This window comes from Cyprinodon tularosa, unplaced genomic scaffold (genome assembly GCF_016077235.1).
Source record: "Cyprinodon tularosa strain WSP-4 unplaced genomic scaffold, ASM1607723v1 ctg77, whole genome shotgun sequence".
Classification (NCBI taxonomy): domain Eukaryota; kingdom Metazoa; phylum Chordata; class Actinopteri; order Cyprinodontiformes; family Cyprinodontidae; genus Cyprinodon; species Cyprinodon tularosa.
The window spans coordinates 909,280-925,494 of record NW_024039529.1 but is presented as its reverse complement, the minus strand read 5'-3'; the positions used below and the strand labels follow the sequence as shown (position 1 = coordinate 925,494).

General features: G+C 35.8%; 1 protein-coding gene across 2 annotated transcripts in view; it reads left to right on the top strand.

Annotated features, from left to right (window-relative positions):
• Positions 1-4,864: 4,864 nt before the first annotated feature.
• Positions 4,865-16,215, top strand: part of luzp2 (leucine zipper protein 2) — a 216,775-nt gene continuing 205,424 nt past the window's right edge. The window contains exon 1 of one of the 2 annotated variants that reach the window (XM_038270645.1): positions 4,865-5,142. In XM_038270645.1, the coding sequence (XP_038126573.1) occupies positions 5,081-5,142 (62 nt within the window). In that variant the 5' untranslated portion in view covers positions 4,865-5,080. The remainder of the gene's footprint in view (positions 5,143-16,215) is intronic. The other variant, XM_038270644.1, reaches the window with a different exon arrangement.

The window sequence follows — 16,215 nt, the reverse complement described above, 5'->3', positions numbered from 1 at the left end:
TGTGTCCTTGGTTATGTTCTTGCAAAAGAAAACAAGATATTATCCATCCTGTTAGTATTGAACCATATAGTACATACACCTTATGACCTTCAGAATTACTAAGCAGTTCCCCAACAATTAATAACAGTGGTAACTATCCTCTTGCAATGGATTTTATCCAATTTAGCTCTTTGTCATTATATGATAGTTTAACTTTTTTGCACTATCATTTGTGCCGTAGATGTAGTATTTTGCTTTATAGGAACAACGGCAGCACAATTTGCAGAAACAGTGCACTCTTTAAACAACAACATTTGGATATAGAATAAAAATATCTTTCTTAATTAAAGTTTATTTCCCTATATTTATAAAATAGAAACTGTAAACATGGAGTCCAGCCATTTCTGTTTCCTGAGACAGTAGTGCTAATCACTGCACCAACATTATTCTTTCTGAGAAACAGTGAGTCAGCATATTTTGATCTCAGTTAGACCAACTTGTGTCCAAAGTTAGATTAGCAAATTCAGTCCGATATGCTTTATTTCACTGCAGCATCCATGGTGGGAATAGGATGTAAATTTGGTTAATTGTAAATATTTTACTCGAAAACCAACATTTTGAAACTTGTCCCCAGTCTTTAGATTTGTCATGCAGCACTATCTAATTGTTGGTTATATTTTGGACTGTGGGTTACCTGGATTAATAAGAAAAGACTGAGAGAAAAGCCAGGAGGAAACATCTGAGTTAATATTTTATTGCAGTGTTCAGAGAGACTTTTGGATTTTTAGGTAATGCAACACACAGCTTGATTGTGCTTTTAGATTCATATGACTGAGGGGGAAGTAGATGAAATTGCTTGATGTAGACTTTGGGGATTTGAAAACGGGGTAGAATTGGCATATTTAAAACTAAGTTGAAAGAAAAGTTGGACCAAATTTGCTTCAAAGATAGATAACACATAACGAATACCTAATGTTTTCACGTATAAAGTCATGCTTTATAAAATGCATGATTGTAAAAACATCTTTTCATCAAAAAAAAAAAAAATTTTAACAAAACATTTAGGGATAAAACTTTCTGCTTCTTCGATAAAAAGTAGCACTTATGAATGACAAATCTAAAAATGTGACCATAAAACATAGCTACTGTATGTTTTATTTACATTTTTTTATTTGCTACCTTGCATAACAGCAACACTTATTTCTCATTTGATAGAGAATATTTCTCACTTTGATAAGATACTCAACAGGTTGAAGCAGAGTGCAATGTAGGTTCAAGTTTCAGGCTGACATGATACTTGACTGAGAAGGAGGATACAGGTTTTTCCAAGGAAACACTTATTGATAACAAAGCCATGCTGAGGTCCAGCAGACTCTTTAAACCTGGCCCCAATTGCTTTTTGTGAAAGAGCTTCTAATTAGACCAGATAAATGAATGGAAATCTTTCAGCAAGGAAATGGACTACTAAAGTGGTACAATACACTCTAAACTCTATTAAATCTGTAATAGAAATAATTTATCATGCTTATTGTGTGTGACCTCCACCTTTTGTTTGAACTGCTTAATATTCTACCTGTGCTCAATAGTTTGAAATAAAATTCTCTCAGTACTCAGTTTTTCTTCTTGAGCCACTGTTCACAAGATTAACCTTGAAATCTAAACTGCTGCCTGCAGAGAGTAAAACTGGGAAAGAAAAGGATTTTGCTACCACATTTTTTTTCCATCATCATCAAACAGAGTTAACTGTAAGGAATGAAAAGCATATGCTCTGCTTTGTAATATCCAGATGTATCAACAGCAATACAAGTAAGAAAACTTGATGGGTTGAAGAACTTTAACACACTATACTTTGGAATGCTTTATTGAGATAAAAATGGGGAAAAAAGTAAGAAAAACAAGTGAAATCTCATTACGTCAGGAATATTTTTATAAGGTGCTAACCTACAAACATATGCATGCTTAAAAACACAATTTTTTTCATAAGGCAAAGGTCAGAAGAAGGCGTGTGTTGTGAGCATCAACACAGTTCTGTGGACATACACTATTAGTTAAATATTATTGGCAAGATCTTGTTTTGACAAAACATTTTAGGAACCCATTGCTAAAAGTTTTTTGCATATACATAATAGCAATCTTCCCAATAGTGGATATCCCATTAAGATCACCCTATGAGCAGAATATGCCAAAGAGCAAAACAAGAACATAAGGAAGACATTAAATCCTTGGCTTAAGGGAGCTTGTGAATATTTTTGAAAGGTTTTTCTTTCTAACAACATGCTAGCAAAGTTCATTTTAAAAACAAAGAAACTTGAGCAATAACTAAAAATAAAATAATGAAGTTCAATCATGATTCTTAGTGGAATATTTGTCATGATCTTGGCACTGATGACAGGCTGGATTACCCATTTCATTCACCTATCCTAACTCCGCCCGTTTCTCTTTACCGTTCATCTGATCCACCTGCTCCTTCCTCTACTTAACCATCTCTCTAACCACTCATCTGTGCCAGACTATTTTGGAGTCTTTGGTGAGAGTCTTCTGGCGAGTAGTGGCGTTTTCTGATCCTTATCCTGACCTGTTCTGCCCTTGGACCTCTGAGCCTGCCTTTTCCCGTTCTGATCTGTTTGCCTGACCTTTGTTCAGACTCCTGCTGGATTCTGCCAGTTTTCTGAGCCAGGAACTGCTTCCTGACAACGACCTGGTTTTCTCTTTGGTACCTCTTCGGATCTCTAATCTGTGAACCCTAATCTGTGAACCTTCTCAACACTGGTTTGGCTTCACCCTCTGAATTGTCTTGCCTTCCTTTGTCTGCTTGGTCTGATCCCCTGCCAGTTAGTTCAGGCTTCAGCGTCGTTGCATTGTCAGCAGCCGTTCAGTTGGAATCCACCTCTTCCTCTTGGAACAGTCTGAACTTTACAACCAGAGGTTCCTGCCTTGGACACACTAGCTGCCCATTAACCATCTGTTGTTTTTAAATAAATGCTTTTTGAGTAATCTGTCTCTCTGCCTTAAATATTGGGTCGTCTGTTTTGAGCCGCGATGATATTTAGTTTAAACCAAGGGAGTAGTATTAGGTCAAATAACACCACCTTAAAAGAACAGTTGGGTATCACTGATTATTTCAGTTTGTATTCAAGTATTCAGACCTGGGTGTCTTGCAGTTATTGAATTTACCATAAACTCCCTTGTAGACCAAAGTAAGAGACTTGGAACCCATTTCCAAGCACTGAAACATGGGCAGAAATTAAGTCTTTCAGCAGGACAGGGATCCATAACTCACAAGCAAACCTACAACTATTAGCTTCAGGATGTCCCAATGCAGCAAAATTAGGGCCTAAACCTGACTGATTCAAAAAGGGATAAATAAGTTCCAACAAACCTTATTGAATGTAAGCAACACCATGATCAGGAAATGATAGTACTGTATGCTACTGCAAATTAAATTCAATTCACTTTATTTATATAGCCCCAATTCACAACACATGTCATCTCAAGGCACTTTAAAATTCAACCAGATCATACAGTCTTGACTTGGAGGCAATCCCTCATACCAAGCATGCTTTTGGTGAAAATTTATGTTTGTATGGCCAATTAAGACAACACTGTCTGTAAACTAGTGATAAATACATCAAATAAATGTATTCTATCTTTTTTTCAATTGTTGAAATTAGTACCTCTCAAACAAACGAAAATTATTATTGCTAAGGGTAGTACTAGTGACAAATGGTGCAAACCATGCTCTAAATGGCATTAAATGCTATTAATTTTAGGATGTTATGTATGTGTTTCTTTTGATGGTAACACCATCATACAATAGATATACCTTATGATGTTTAAAATAAAAAATAGCATGCACAAGTTTATAAGTTTTTATTTTTAATCTTATGTTTGCTTATTTTTCTAATTTCCTTATGGAGTAAAATTTACATATAAGCTAAACTATGAAATTATCAGCTGGTGTTGAGCATGAATATTCACATCAACAACAGATTTTATGTTCCTCTAGGTGTTATTGTCCTGCTGTTTTGTGGTTTGAGGTCTATCTTTTAGGTAAGGTTGAAAATTCTGAGTTCATATTCGGCCTTTTTTCAGTTCACCTCCTGCAATTCATGATTACCACTGGTGGCAAACGGACCCCCCCCCACACACACACTACCATGGTTGACTGCTGGTTCAGTGTTTGAAAGCCTCACAGGGAATCATTTGTGCAGCCTTTGTCACCGAAAAGCTACTGTATGCATACTAAATAGATCATGATTCTACTTGAGTTAGTGGAACTCCCCAGTTAATTCAACTCTGTACATCTAATTCTTGTTTTGAAAAAAAAAAATTATGTAGGTTTTTGATTTAAGATCGGTTCATAAAAGTGAAGAGATCAATAAGTCATTAAGACTTCCAAATCAAAATGACATTAATAGCCATGCCGACAAAGTAACTAACATGCTTTTAGATTTACAATTCTCCCCTTTCATTGAAGGTACTTGATTGCTTCTTTTTTCCAGTTCTCCTCTTTCACTCTCTATTCACATTTTACACACTAAATCTTCATTATAGTACTAATTACGTCTTGCTGAGCTCAGTTGGGACTTGGTTTTCACTGTAATATTATCCCTGCTGCCTTTCTTTGACTGTGGCTGTTTATTCCTAATTTTTTTGACTGCATCTCTACCCATCAAAATATAGGAGGCAGGATAAAATGAATGGGAAGGTGATTTGTTTTGAGCACTAACCCAAAACAAAAGAAAAAAAAATGCTTTTCACCGATAGCTGAAGCAGCATGGTCGCTGACATCATATCACTCCCACATCTCCTTTTTTTTTTAGCCCCACCCGCTCTTTCCCATTTCCAAGTCAGTCTGTGTCCCTGTGTTATTTAAAGCCAGAGATCCTCCCTCTCTTGCCACGCCACTGTGTTGCATCTGTCTGCCTCTCTGCGCGTGTGTTGGTGTGTATATGCGCGCGTGTGGGTGGGGGGGGAGGATGTGAAAGTGCGCTAAAAAAACCCGGGCAGCCAGTGGGAGAGCTAGAGAGCGAGGAGAGAGACACAAGGGAAAGGCAAAAAGCATCTGAGAAGGGAGCAGGAACGGGAGTGTGAGACAGCAATGAAATTCATCCAGGCTACCTGCTTATTGCTTCTCTTTCCAGCTTTGAGCCTCAATAGCAGGTAAGAGATTTAAAAAAAAAGCTTTATTATTTAGTTTATTTCAATCTTAAGCTGGTGCACACTCGGACATAAAGAGGCAAAAAAACGGATCAAAGGATGTCTTTGAAAAATCTTCATCACTGACTTAAGGGGTGCGCTTATTCTTGCGAGATAATAAATGAGTATATATATTTTTTAAATCTTGGAATAGATTTTCTGTGTGCTAAGCATGTTGGATGCTGCAAGACTTTGAAGGTGGAAGGAAGGAAGGCTTATCTGTTCAATTGGGATGTTATCTTTCTCAGTTCGGGGCAGGATGAGAGACAGTTGTCCTTTTGTACTGGTGATTCAGTGGATTTTCCTCCTGCGATCCATCTATAATAGAGGTGACATCGCTCATTAGATGGGGGACTTTATGCGGCTTTTTTATTTTTGTGGTCAGGGTAGAAGTTAAAGTGGCTGGAATTAGAAAAGGACAAGGCTACATGTGTTGCAGCGCATGAGAAAGAAGCAGGTGCGCGTCGTTGCGTGTTTCTGTACTTATCAGCAATATAAGGGACTAAAGATAAGAGTGATGGGAGGGATGGAGTAAAGATAAACACACGAGCGGAGGAAGTTTTAATGGGGAGTTTTACCAGTGATAAATAACGCGGGTTTCTCTGTCATTGCCCACTGCCTTAATGAGGGTTGATTATACAGAATCCAGACAATCCTGCAGGAAGGCATGTTTTGTTAAACTTGCTTTTTTTGTTTTGTTTTCTCCTAATTTTCAAACATTTAATGATGTGTGGTCAGGTCTTCTTTTTTAAACAGTCAAACAGCTACTCAGAAATGCACACAGCAGGGGAAGCTTGGCTTTGATGTCGAGAGCTGATTTGGAGTTGAACTGAATAATAATAATAGTAATAATGAAAATATTCTTATTTGTCTCGATTAATGTTAAATAAAAGGAAGGACATTAAATGCACTCGTAGTGGATCATGAGTTGCAGCTTGGAAAGAAGCAAGGTTATGTCAGATGTCATCATTTTTGGGTCATTTTTGAGTCATACATCTTGAGGCTGCACAACTGTTAACCTAAAGCTGTTTTTATTTTGGAAATTAAGCACCCAGAAAACTGATTTCAGGTATAGCTACTGCATCATAAGGCATAATACACATATGAAACCTGCAGGGGTGATTGTTAAAAAAATGCTGTTTTTTTTTTTGTTTGTTTTTTTAGATGATGCACCCACATTAAGTCTCTTGAAATTATTAAAACACAACTTTTCTCTCAGGCCTTGATTGTAAATACTCTGTGTGCCATCATCATCCTTCTAGGTACTAATTGGAGAGGGAAGCATTACGCTGGTAATTTGGTCAGTCAGCACAGATTGTTTGTTACCTCTTGAGGGGGGGATGTCATGAAAAGTAATTACTAGACCACATAGATATAATCAATGTTTTATTACTTAGTTTGTTCCCTTACTCAACAAAGAAAATAATCAGCGCAGAGTTTTGCATGTTTGCTAAAGGCAGGGTATCCAGGGGATGTAAAAGCTGAGCGCCGAGCTCTTGAAATGTGTTTATTTTGAACAAAGAAATAAAGAATCGTGTTTTAGGTCGTTAAGAGAAAGGCACTGTCACAGTTGCCTTTTTTAATTAACAGCTAATCGTATATGTTTGTAACAAAAGCAGTATTTCAAGGAATTCACTAAATGATTGTATTATTTTTCTTTCTGATAGTGAGCCCTTGAATGTGAATATGCGTATAAGGTCAGGGCCCTACAAACATATAGTATATTATTTAAAAGGCAGCAAACGGGCAGTTTCAGTACACCCAATCACACAAGGAAGTATCAACTAAGAAAACATTAAATTTAGTCATATGGTCAAAGCAAATCATATTTGTTGATGCTATATGGGACAATATGAAAAAAACAACAACTATGTTAAGTGCAAAAGTAAACCACTTAATCCTACTATCAAGTTTAGGGTTTTGCAAAACAGCAACATGTTGATCTCACCAAACATCACTGTTCTCATTAGAATGTGTTTCTTACCAATGATAATTTTATATATATTCACTTTCCTTCTCAAGAGGGTTTTTTAGTTGCATAAGCATATTTTGTCTTTCTTAGCAAGTCTATTTAAATAGCACAGTGTAACTTCCGTCATGAGTATTAGCTTGATTTAATATAGACATTGGATTATTTTTCAGGTCTGCAACAGCAAATCGATGCTTTGTGCAAGAAGATTGGCTCCATGTAACTACTTTCCTTTTTTATCTACTTATCTTTTTTTTTTTTTACATCATTAGTATTAGACTGATGCATTTTATTAGTGCCTGTTTATGTCCACCAAAGTTTTAAGTGCTAAGCTACCAGGCTACACAAGATGCTAAAAATACAAAATTTTAAAAGTTGTGAGGTGGTAAAAAAATATCACAACTAACTTATATGACACCCACATAAAATAACCTCAATATTTATTTGATGTAGGATTTAATTTAGTCTTTGAAAGTAACTTTATTACTTCTGCATTGCTCGTTTTAAGTGGTTTGCTCTTAGATTCCAAAATGTGGGGGGAGACTTTAATTTTGTGATTGTGCAGTGTTGCCATTGGCCTTAAGGGGTGCTTTACATTGAGGTGACAGGTCTAGCGCCCCTAGTGGCTAAGGGTTGCAAAGTGCTGCTTTAGGGTATTCTCAACAGGAATGGAAAGAAGTAAAACATTGATATTACACACATTAGTAATGCCACTAATTATTTTTATTCCAAATATTGTTCAGCTGTACCTTTTACAGATGTTGGCGACATGATTTTTTTCAATGAGTCCATAATACTGCATCAGTTTTCTTATAAAACCAATGTTTAAAAAAAAAACAATACAAAAAAACTATACAGCGAAACATTAAAACCTAAGTATTTTAACAGTATTGAAATTGCTTGTAAAATTTTATGTCAACAATAGCCACCTTTAACAGAAAGCCTATTTAAGAAAAATAAGTCTGTCAGGTTTGGTGGTTAGTTGAGGACCCAAATGCAGAGATGAGTTCTTGAAGATTTAATTGCAGATGTTCCAAAAAAGTAAAAAATCTTTGTTAGCCTGCAATACCCAATATGGCTCTATGCTATCTGAAAAGAGGGTTGTTAAATGCAATTGTTGGCTTGGCTACCCATGTGAGATATTTTGGTGCACTGCATAGGAGTTCGGGGTTGAGATGATAGCGGGAAGCAATCCCGCTATCATTTCAACCCCATTTCAACTAACTTCAGTCGATTGTTTTTTTTTTTTTTTACTCTTTTTGGAATGACTATGACCTGGATGACTGAGAATCCTCACCAGCTCAATTGGAGATGGCAAATGAAGCAAAATTCGAGGAACAAATACAAAAGAAACCAAAACCAGGAGACGCCAGAGAGAAACACACACAGGGAGAAAAGCAATGAAGAGAAACCAGCACTGATGAACTGCAGGAGGATTATATATGGGAGACAGAACCAATAGTGAAGTAATCAGTTAATTAGGAGCAGGTGTGGACAGAAGCTCCTAGAAAGGAGCCAAGGGGAAAGGAAACGGTCATTAGGGGGCAACAGAAAGTAACAAAAAAAAAACACAACACTGCCAGAAACAGCTACCAAGACACAAAATTATAGTGAAACTAAAAAGCGACCTAAATAAAGGGAAGAACCTTGACATATTTTTACTATTGCTACAATAAAGGTAGTTAGGAGTCAAATAAGTTTTGTGTTTCAGAGTACAGAAACTGTCTTTTTGAATAAATATCTATATTACCAAATTTTTTGATTATTAATTTTAGCTTTTGTCCTGCAGGTTGTATAGATTTTTTGTTTTGGTCTGGAAGTGATTGATATGCACATTTATTTGAATATCTGCTGTTATCCAGCAACAGATATCTTTATTAGCAGGTGGTCTGAAGAAACTGTGCTGTCGTTTTATGTAAAGGAATCAAGTGGTTAAGATAATATGAATTTTTTTTTTTGCCACAGTTGGTAAATTTGGGACTGTTTAAAAAACAAATAATTACATCAACCTTGAATAGAAAATGAATTTAAATCATGGCCTAGTGTACCCTGCTGAAAGTATTAATTAGTTCTCAAAGCTGAAATTGTTTGTGATCTCAAAGATAGTTAAAGCCTTTCTTGTGCTGATTGTTTTCTCACAAACCCGTTATGTTTCTGTTCTCACTCTGGGGGTCATGGACCCAAACCATGCTCATTATCTTTGACATCCTTATGTTTTGCAGTAATGGTATTACAGAGGAGAGACTTGACTGAGAGGTGTTTCTGCAGCTAGAAAATGATTTGTGGCTTCAGTCGTCTAGTCCTTGGATTGCTTTGCCACGCTTGTCTTGATTTACAATCATCTTATCGGTTGCCTGTAAGACAATCCATGCTGAATGTCTCATCCAACCTTCACTGTTTGACCTGATAAGGTTACCTAAGGAACCAGAATAGCTGAAAACAGAAGCTATATGTTTTGCCTAGATGAAGAACATTGTTTTTTTAAACTAATTTTATAGTTTTTCTTGTGTGTACTTGTGTGTTGTATCACCTGTTGGCTTTGCCAATGACATCCGAATTTCCATTACGAAATTAAATAGAACTTGAATGTAACATAATATACTATCCCATAGTTATGAAGGATTGTTTTTTTTTTTTTCTTTTTGCAGGCTGTGCTTGTGTGACAAGTTCTCATGTGGCTCTGCAGTAATTAATATCCACTTAGTCAGAAGAAGAGATGGTATTGACATGAGCCCAGTGAGAGATGACTGTTTATTATTTGGTCAGGATTGAAAGACTAAAACGATGACTCTGCTGGTTTGCAATTTTCTGTCCTCTTGCCTTCAGGATCAAACAGCTCCTCATTTTTGCACTTTAAAATATTCCCTTAAAGATATTTCTTGTACCTTATTTTGCACATTGACTTGACATACTTTTGAAGTGTGTTACCCTGGCAGACTTCTCTTGGAAATGGGGAAGCCAGGTAGGATCCTTAGAAAGTGAAATATTCATCAGCAGTAAGGACAGGATTTAAAAAGGCCTCTATGATTCAAAGCAAGCAAGCTGCCTGAATCTTGCTGCCTTTGCCATTTCACCTGCTATAGAAATGCTTAATTACTGTACTTGTGCAGTCTTCTATTGAAAATGAATATGTGCAGCTTTGTAGCAAGAAAACATTCTTCATTGTCAGTTCTTGGGAAGGATTTACTCAAAATGATTTTGCTTTTGTATGTAATTCCTTATATACCAGGCAGAAAAATACAAACCATAAACAAAACAAAACTACAGCTCCGAGAAGCTAGGCCTTTTTTTTTTATAATACTGAGACCTAATACTGTACAATATGTACACTAGGCAATTATTTTTTCTTTCTTTCCTGGGGATTGTTTTTCATTTACCTAAGTAAGTAGAGATTACAGAGTCAATCTTTTCATATTAAATGTAAAGTCTATTACCTTGAAAAGATGTTGCATTTAGCATTTAACTTTATAATACGTAATGCAACTTAAAGGTCCTTTTCTTCCTTCCTGGTGCTCTTTAATTCTTCCTCCAAAGCTCTGCCCTTTACAGAAGCTTCACGACAGCTGCAGAGACACTAAAGAAAAAAGCTTTGGAACTCCTCATATTGATTTGTTTTATTTCATTTAAGCCATCACATATTCTTGTGAATCATGGTGGATGTACTTGAAGGAGTTGAGCTATACCTTTTATGAATTTAGTGTCAGGGCCCAGTGGCAGTTTTATTTCAAGCCAGGAGGTTATGGTTACCATTTGTCTCAGTTTGGGGCGAAGGAGTCGTAGCTCCAACCTCTCAACAAACTTAAACCGCCTACTTTTGCTTAAGCATATTTCGCAGAACAACAGGGTGTGGGAAGTGGGTAAAATGTCGGAAGTGACTGTGAACGTAGCAGAATGGCCATTTGTTTAGTCACAGTGCAAGTTTTCCTTTGCACAACAGTAGCATGGTTTTGCACAAGAAATATGGTAATTTCGCTTGCATTAAAATTGTTATCATAGTGATTTAATGTATTCCAATTTTACTACTTGGACTACTTTACAAATTAGACTCAAGTCAGATTTAAGTCATTCATTTTATGACTAGACTTGATTTGAAAATGAAATTTTGAGAGACTTATGACTTAAAATGGACCTAAACGCTTTTTCTTGAAAATAATTAATTTTTTACTTAAAATCTCAAGTTTAAGATATTTATTATTAAAAAACAATGCACATTTTTTCATAAAATTTTCCTTTCCATTTTAATAAACCCAGACCATCTATCTGTCTTTACACATTCCTTAGTACGCATGTATGAGTTGCAGCAATGCCAATCAACTGAACCAGATTTAAATATATATATATTTATATATAATTAATTTTTTTTTTTTTTTAGTTAGGCTTCCAGTAATAATTCCTTTCAGGCACATAAACTCCATACTTCTCAACAAAACTAAATTAGCAAAACATGAAGGAACAAAATGAAGCAACCTTCAGATTTTTCCAACATTAGCTGCATAAAGAATGGTAATTGATACTCTGCTCTGATGAAAAAGCTGACCTAATCGAACTTCCTCCTATTGTTAAATGTTCAGTTGTGCTGGTTATATCATTTGTTGTGATAAATACAGATTTTAAAAACCAACACATGATCAGTTATTTACTTTTACATATAATTCAACTTCATTCAAGGAAGTTGAAATGACTTAAAATCAAAGTTTAAGACTTAAGACTTGACTTGAGAGTTACCCTTGTTGACTAGAGGCTTAACTCAGATTTTACTGTCTTTGCTTGGTTTTGACTCAGGACTTGAGGATAAAGACTTGAGACTTACAAAACAATGACTTGGTCCCATTTCGTATCTTCAAACAACATGGATTTGAGAGCCACAATTAGGAAGAGATTACCTTCAAGAGTGGGGTCATCAAGATGAGACTGATGAGAACGATATTCGTTCCGCTTGGTAATATCCCCGGCTCAAGTTAGGCAGTGAATGATAATTAAAATTCAAAGGACATGGCGTAATGGTCACACCATGGCAACTGCACAGGCCTCATGACAGTAATGAAGTGGGCCACAATAAACAGAACCTTGGGTGGCTCCAACAAATGAGAAAGTAATTAAAAGGACGAAGATTAGTGCTGGGTGAAAAGTAGCCATGTGTTTTATATTCAAGGTCACATATTTGATTATGTGTTCTCTGATGAATTTAGGAATGAAAACGGTATGACATAGATTCATAGATTTATTAAGAGACTTAATTGACCAATATTATCCTTTAAATAGAGTTTCAGAAACGTAATTTGGTCTAAAAAAAAGCGATAGTATAGACTTCAGTTATTGGTAGAAATAAAGGAAATAAAGGAATCCAAAGATTGTATCCTTACTTTAAATAATATTTAGATTTAAGAGATAAACTTTATGAAAGCTGCAAAAAAAATAAAATAAAATTGAGCTTTTGAATTAAGATCTATATATTGATTTAATAAATATTACGTAATACATCAGTCATTTAGTATGCATGGGGTAATAAGGGGTAATGAACCTCTCATGATCACCTACCATTTAAGGTTGGGAGAAAATCAGAAAATCAAGATGTTTGAATTCCTTCGGCCATTGTGAGGTGTTCCTGAGCGAATCCTGCTGTTGAATATATATATATATATATATATATATATATATATATATATATATATATATATATATATATATATATATATATATATATATATATATATATATACATATATATAATATATATACATATTCCTTTATTTAAACAGGAAAAGTCCCATTGAGATTAACAATCTCTTTTTCAAGGGAGTCCTGGCCAAGACAGTGGCAAAAGATTACATTACAAATTACATTACAATTTACAATTACATCTATCTATAATTAGAAATTCATAAAACAGTTACAAACCATAGATCTCATTTCCAAACCTTTGACCAATCGTTTAAAATGTTCGATTGGAATCAAATCCTTTAACTTCCAGTCTTTCTGAAGATTTTTCCATGCTATGGAGGCAGAGTACTGAAAAGCTGTCTTTCCAGGTTCAGTGCGGACACTAGGTACGGACAGAAGCAAAGACTCTTGAGAACGTAGAGAATACAGTCCAGCCGCTCTTGGTTGAATGTACTCACAGAGGTATGAGGGGAGCAGACGCAGAATACCCTTATAAATGATCATATACCAGTGAGTGAGTCTACGAGTTCCTAATGCTGGCCAGCCCACACGTATGTAAAGTTCACAGTGGTGTGTGCAAGGCTTACAATTTGTGATAAATCGTAGGGAGGTATGGTAAACTGGGTCTAACATTTTTAGAACTTGATCTGGGGCATTGATATAGATTGGGTCACCATAGTCCAGAATGGGTAAAAACGTTGCAGCTACCAGTCTCTTCTTCGAATTAAAAGAGAAACAAAGCCTATTTCTGAAGAAGAAGCCAATTTTCAGTCTGAGTTTATTAATCAATTGAAGCAGAAGTTGAAGCAGAACTACAAGGGTCTACGAGCCGATTCACCTGAACCTCATAGATTGCGCGTGTGCAAACAAGGGAGTTCTTCTTCTACTGTCTATGTATGGCTTCCACATTGATGATTCTGACATTCTGCATCTCTCAGCACTGGGTCAGACGTGGTTTTTGGACGTACGGTTGAACAGTTAGATCAGCATCAGAACATCCAGTTGTACAGTATAAGAACACACATCATGAGTTGTGAACTTCAAAACCCGGAGGTTTTGTCGTACAGTTTAAGGTGTGGCTGAGTCGAAAGATTGAAAATATTGTAAAGTGTTTGTTTACCCTTAGACAATAGATACCTGCAATTTATCTAAACATCTAAATCAAATACAACCATGAGTATTGGTGGAGTTCCAAGTATTGGAACAGTCACACTTTATTAGGAGGATCCATTAATTGATAAAGTAGCTAAATATTTGGTATGTGAACTTCAACAGGCAGTCTCTTTACTTAAATCTTCCATAGATCTCTGCTTCTTATTTCCTCTGTTATAACCAGTGTTGTTCATAGGCACCCACCCATCCCAGTCCATCATCTACAGTCAGCTGTGCAATTTATTATTTATGTATCAGCAGCAATTTCCAAGTTATTTCCTTACCAGGAAAAGCAGCCTGGTATTGTGGTGTTAAATGCTTTTTTCCGGTGAGAAGATATCTTTAGCTGGAAATTAAAGGCTTTTGCTTGTCCCTACACAGAGTGAGAATGATCTGACTTTGTGTTTACCATGCCTGAATGAGGCAGTGTTTTCTTTAATAATCATAAACTTTCTTCTGAGTTCTTTCTGTCACTACCTGATATGAACCAATAGAACGAACCATACCATCAGCTCATTTGCAATGAGTAATCAGAATATATCTGATGCATCGAATGCTCTTTATGAAAAAAGAAATGAATAATTTTCTCTCCTTATTTATAGAAAGCATAGTAAATTACAATGTATAGAAGGTTAAAAAAGCCTTTTCAGAGATAATAAATGGATTCAATCCTTCCTTTTATATAACTTGTCTGTACCTGATCTGGTCCAGAAGTGGGACCCTACTCTATTTCCTACAGCTAATTTTTTTTGCTTTGGATTTGTGAATAATTGTAGTAGGAAAGTTTATGTTTGCATTTCATTGCACTTTTGTATTACATAGTGCATAATCTAAAGATAGACACAAGTTAAAACAGGCCAATTTTGTGTTTTTTGTTTCTTGTTACTTGCAGTTTTTCTCTTTAACACTCACTGCACAAATAATTATGCTGAACAATTTCAATAACTACCCCCTGTGAAAGAAATTACTCTAAAACGTAAGTGTTTTTGGGATATAAACTTTCAAGGAGTGTTTTGGAGTCCGGTCTTTTTGATAATTTAATGTATCATTTAAAGTGCTATTATCAATTGAAATAAAAAAAACAACAACAACAAAAAAATGTATAATTGTACATACTCTATCCAGATGTGGTTCTAAATTTTTTTTTAGATCTACTATATCTTGTTACTTGTTCAATAATTCTTTGGATTGCTATTGAAGGGAGTATAGAACCCTCTTTCAAAGATAAAACACTGTTCTGTTTGGCTATCTGGGAGACTGCTCTCCAACATGTTGGTCCAAAGCTCCCAAAAGTGCTGACTTAGGTTAATAATATAATTGCCACAGCCGGTGATTTACATCCATTCAATACACTTTAAGCCATTAAATCACTGTTCCTGCACACCGAATTGGGGCATCACTGTCATAGAGAAGAGAAACCCCATCAGGATAGGAACAGTTAATCAGAGAAAAAAATGTGCTCATTAAGAATTAAGCAAGTTCTAATTTTCTGTGACCTGTTCCTGTAAAGGACAAGGCCGGATAACCTCACAGCCAAGCTTCACACACTCAAACTCATTATTTTATGTTCACTAAACATGCACTTGTACACTCAGGAATATAGAGCATAATGGACCATATGACTTTTTCTAATCTCTTGAAAGCAATGTCGAAGGTGTTTACACCACTGAACTTTTAAATGTGTGTTCATCTCCATAATGAATGGTTTATGCAATGTAAACCCCATTATGCTTTCATTTACATAAAGAAAAAGACACAAACAGCATGTTCATCAAAATGGTGCTTTTAGCCACAATTTCAAACCTATAAATCTGACTAGGTAAATGGAACCAGTGTAGTACCAAATTTTAAAACTAGCCCTAGAACAGGCTTTTAGCTAGCAATGCATACAGCCGTACATTGCACGGCTTTTACAAAAAAATTTACAAATTGTATGCCCTGTTTTTCCCCTGGAAACTTCGCTCAATGGTTTAAAATTTCACAAGCAGGAGATGCTGGAGTTGGAAAAATGTAACTTTTGCTGCTTGCTGCAAAGCTTGCCCTAGAAGCACTTATAGGCCCCGTCCACACGAAGACGAACCCTGGCCTAATCGCACAAATTTTTCACCAAACCAGCCTCTCATCCATACGAAGCCGGCGTTTCGGGGGTCTGTAAACAATCTTTTTTTTATTCAGCCTTCAGAGTGGGAAGATTTCAAAACGCAGTTTTCGCGTTTCCATCTTTAAGCTCTAACCGCATTTTTTTTTTACACACA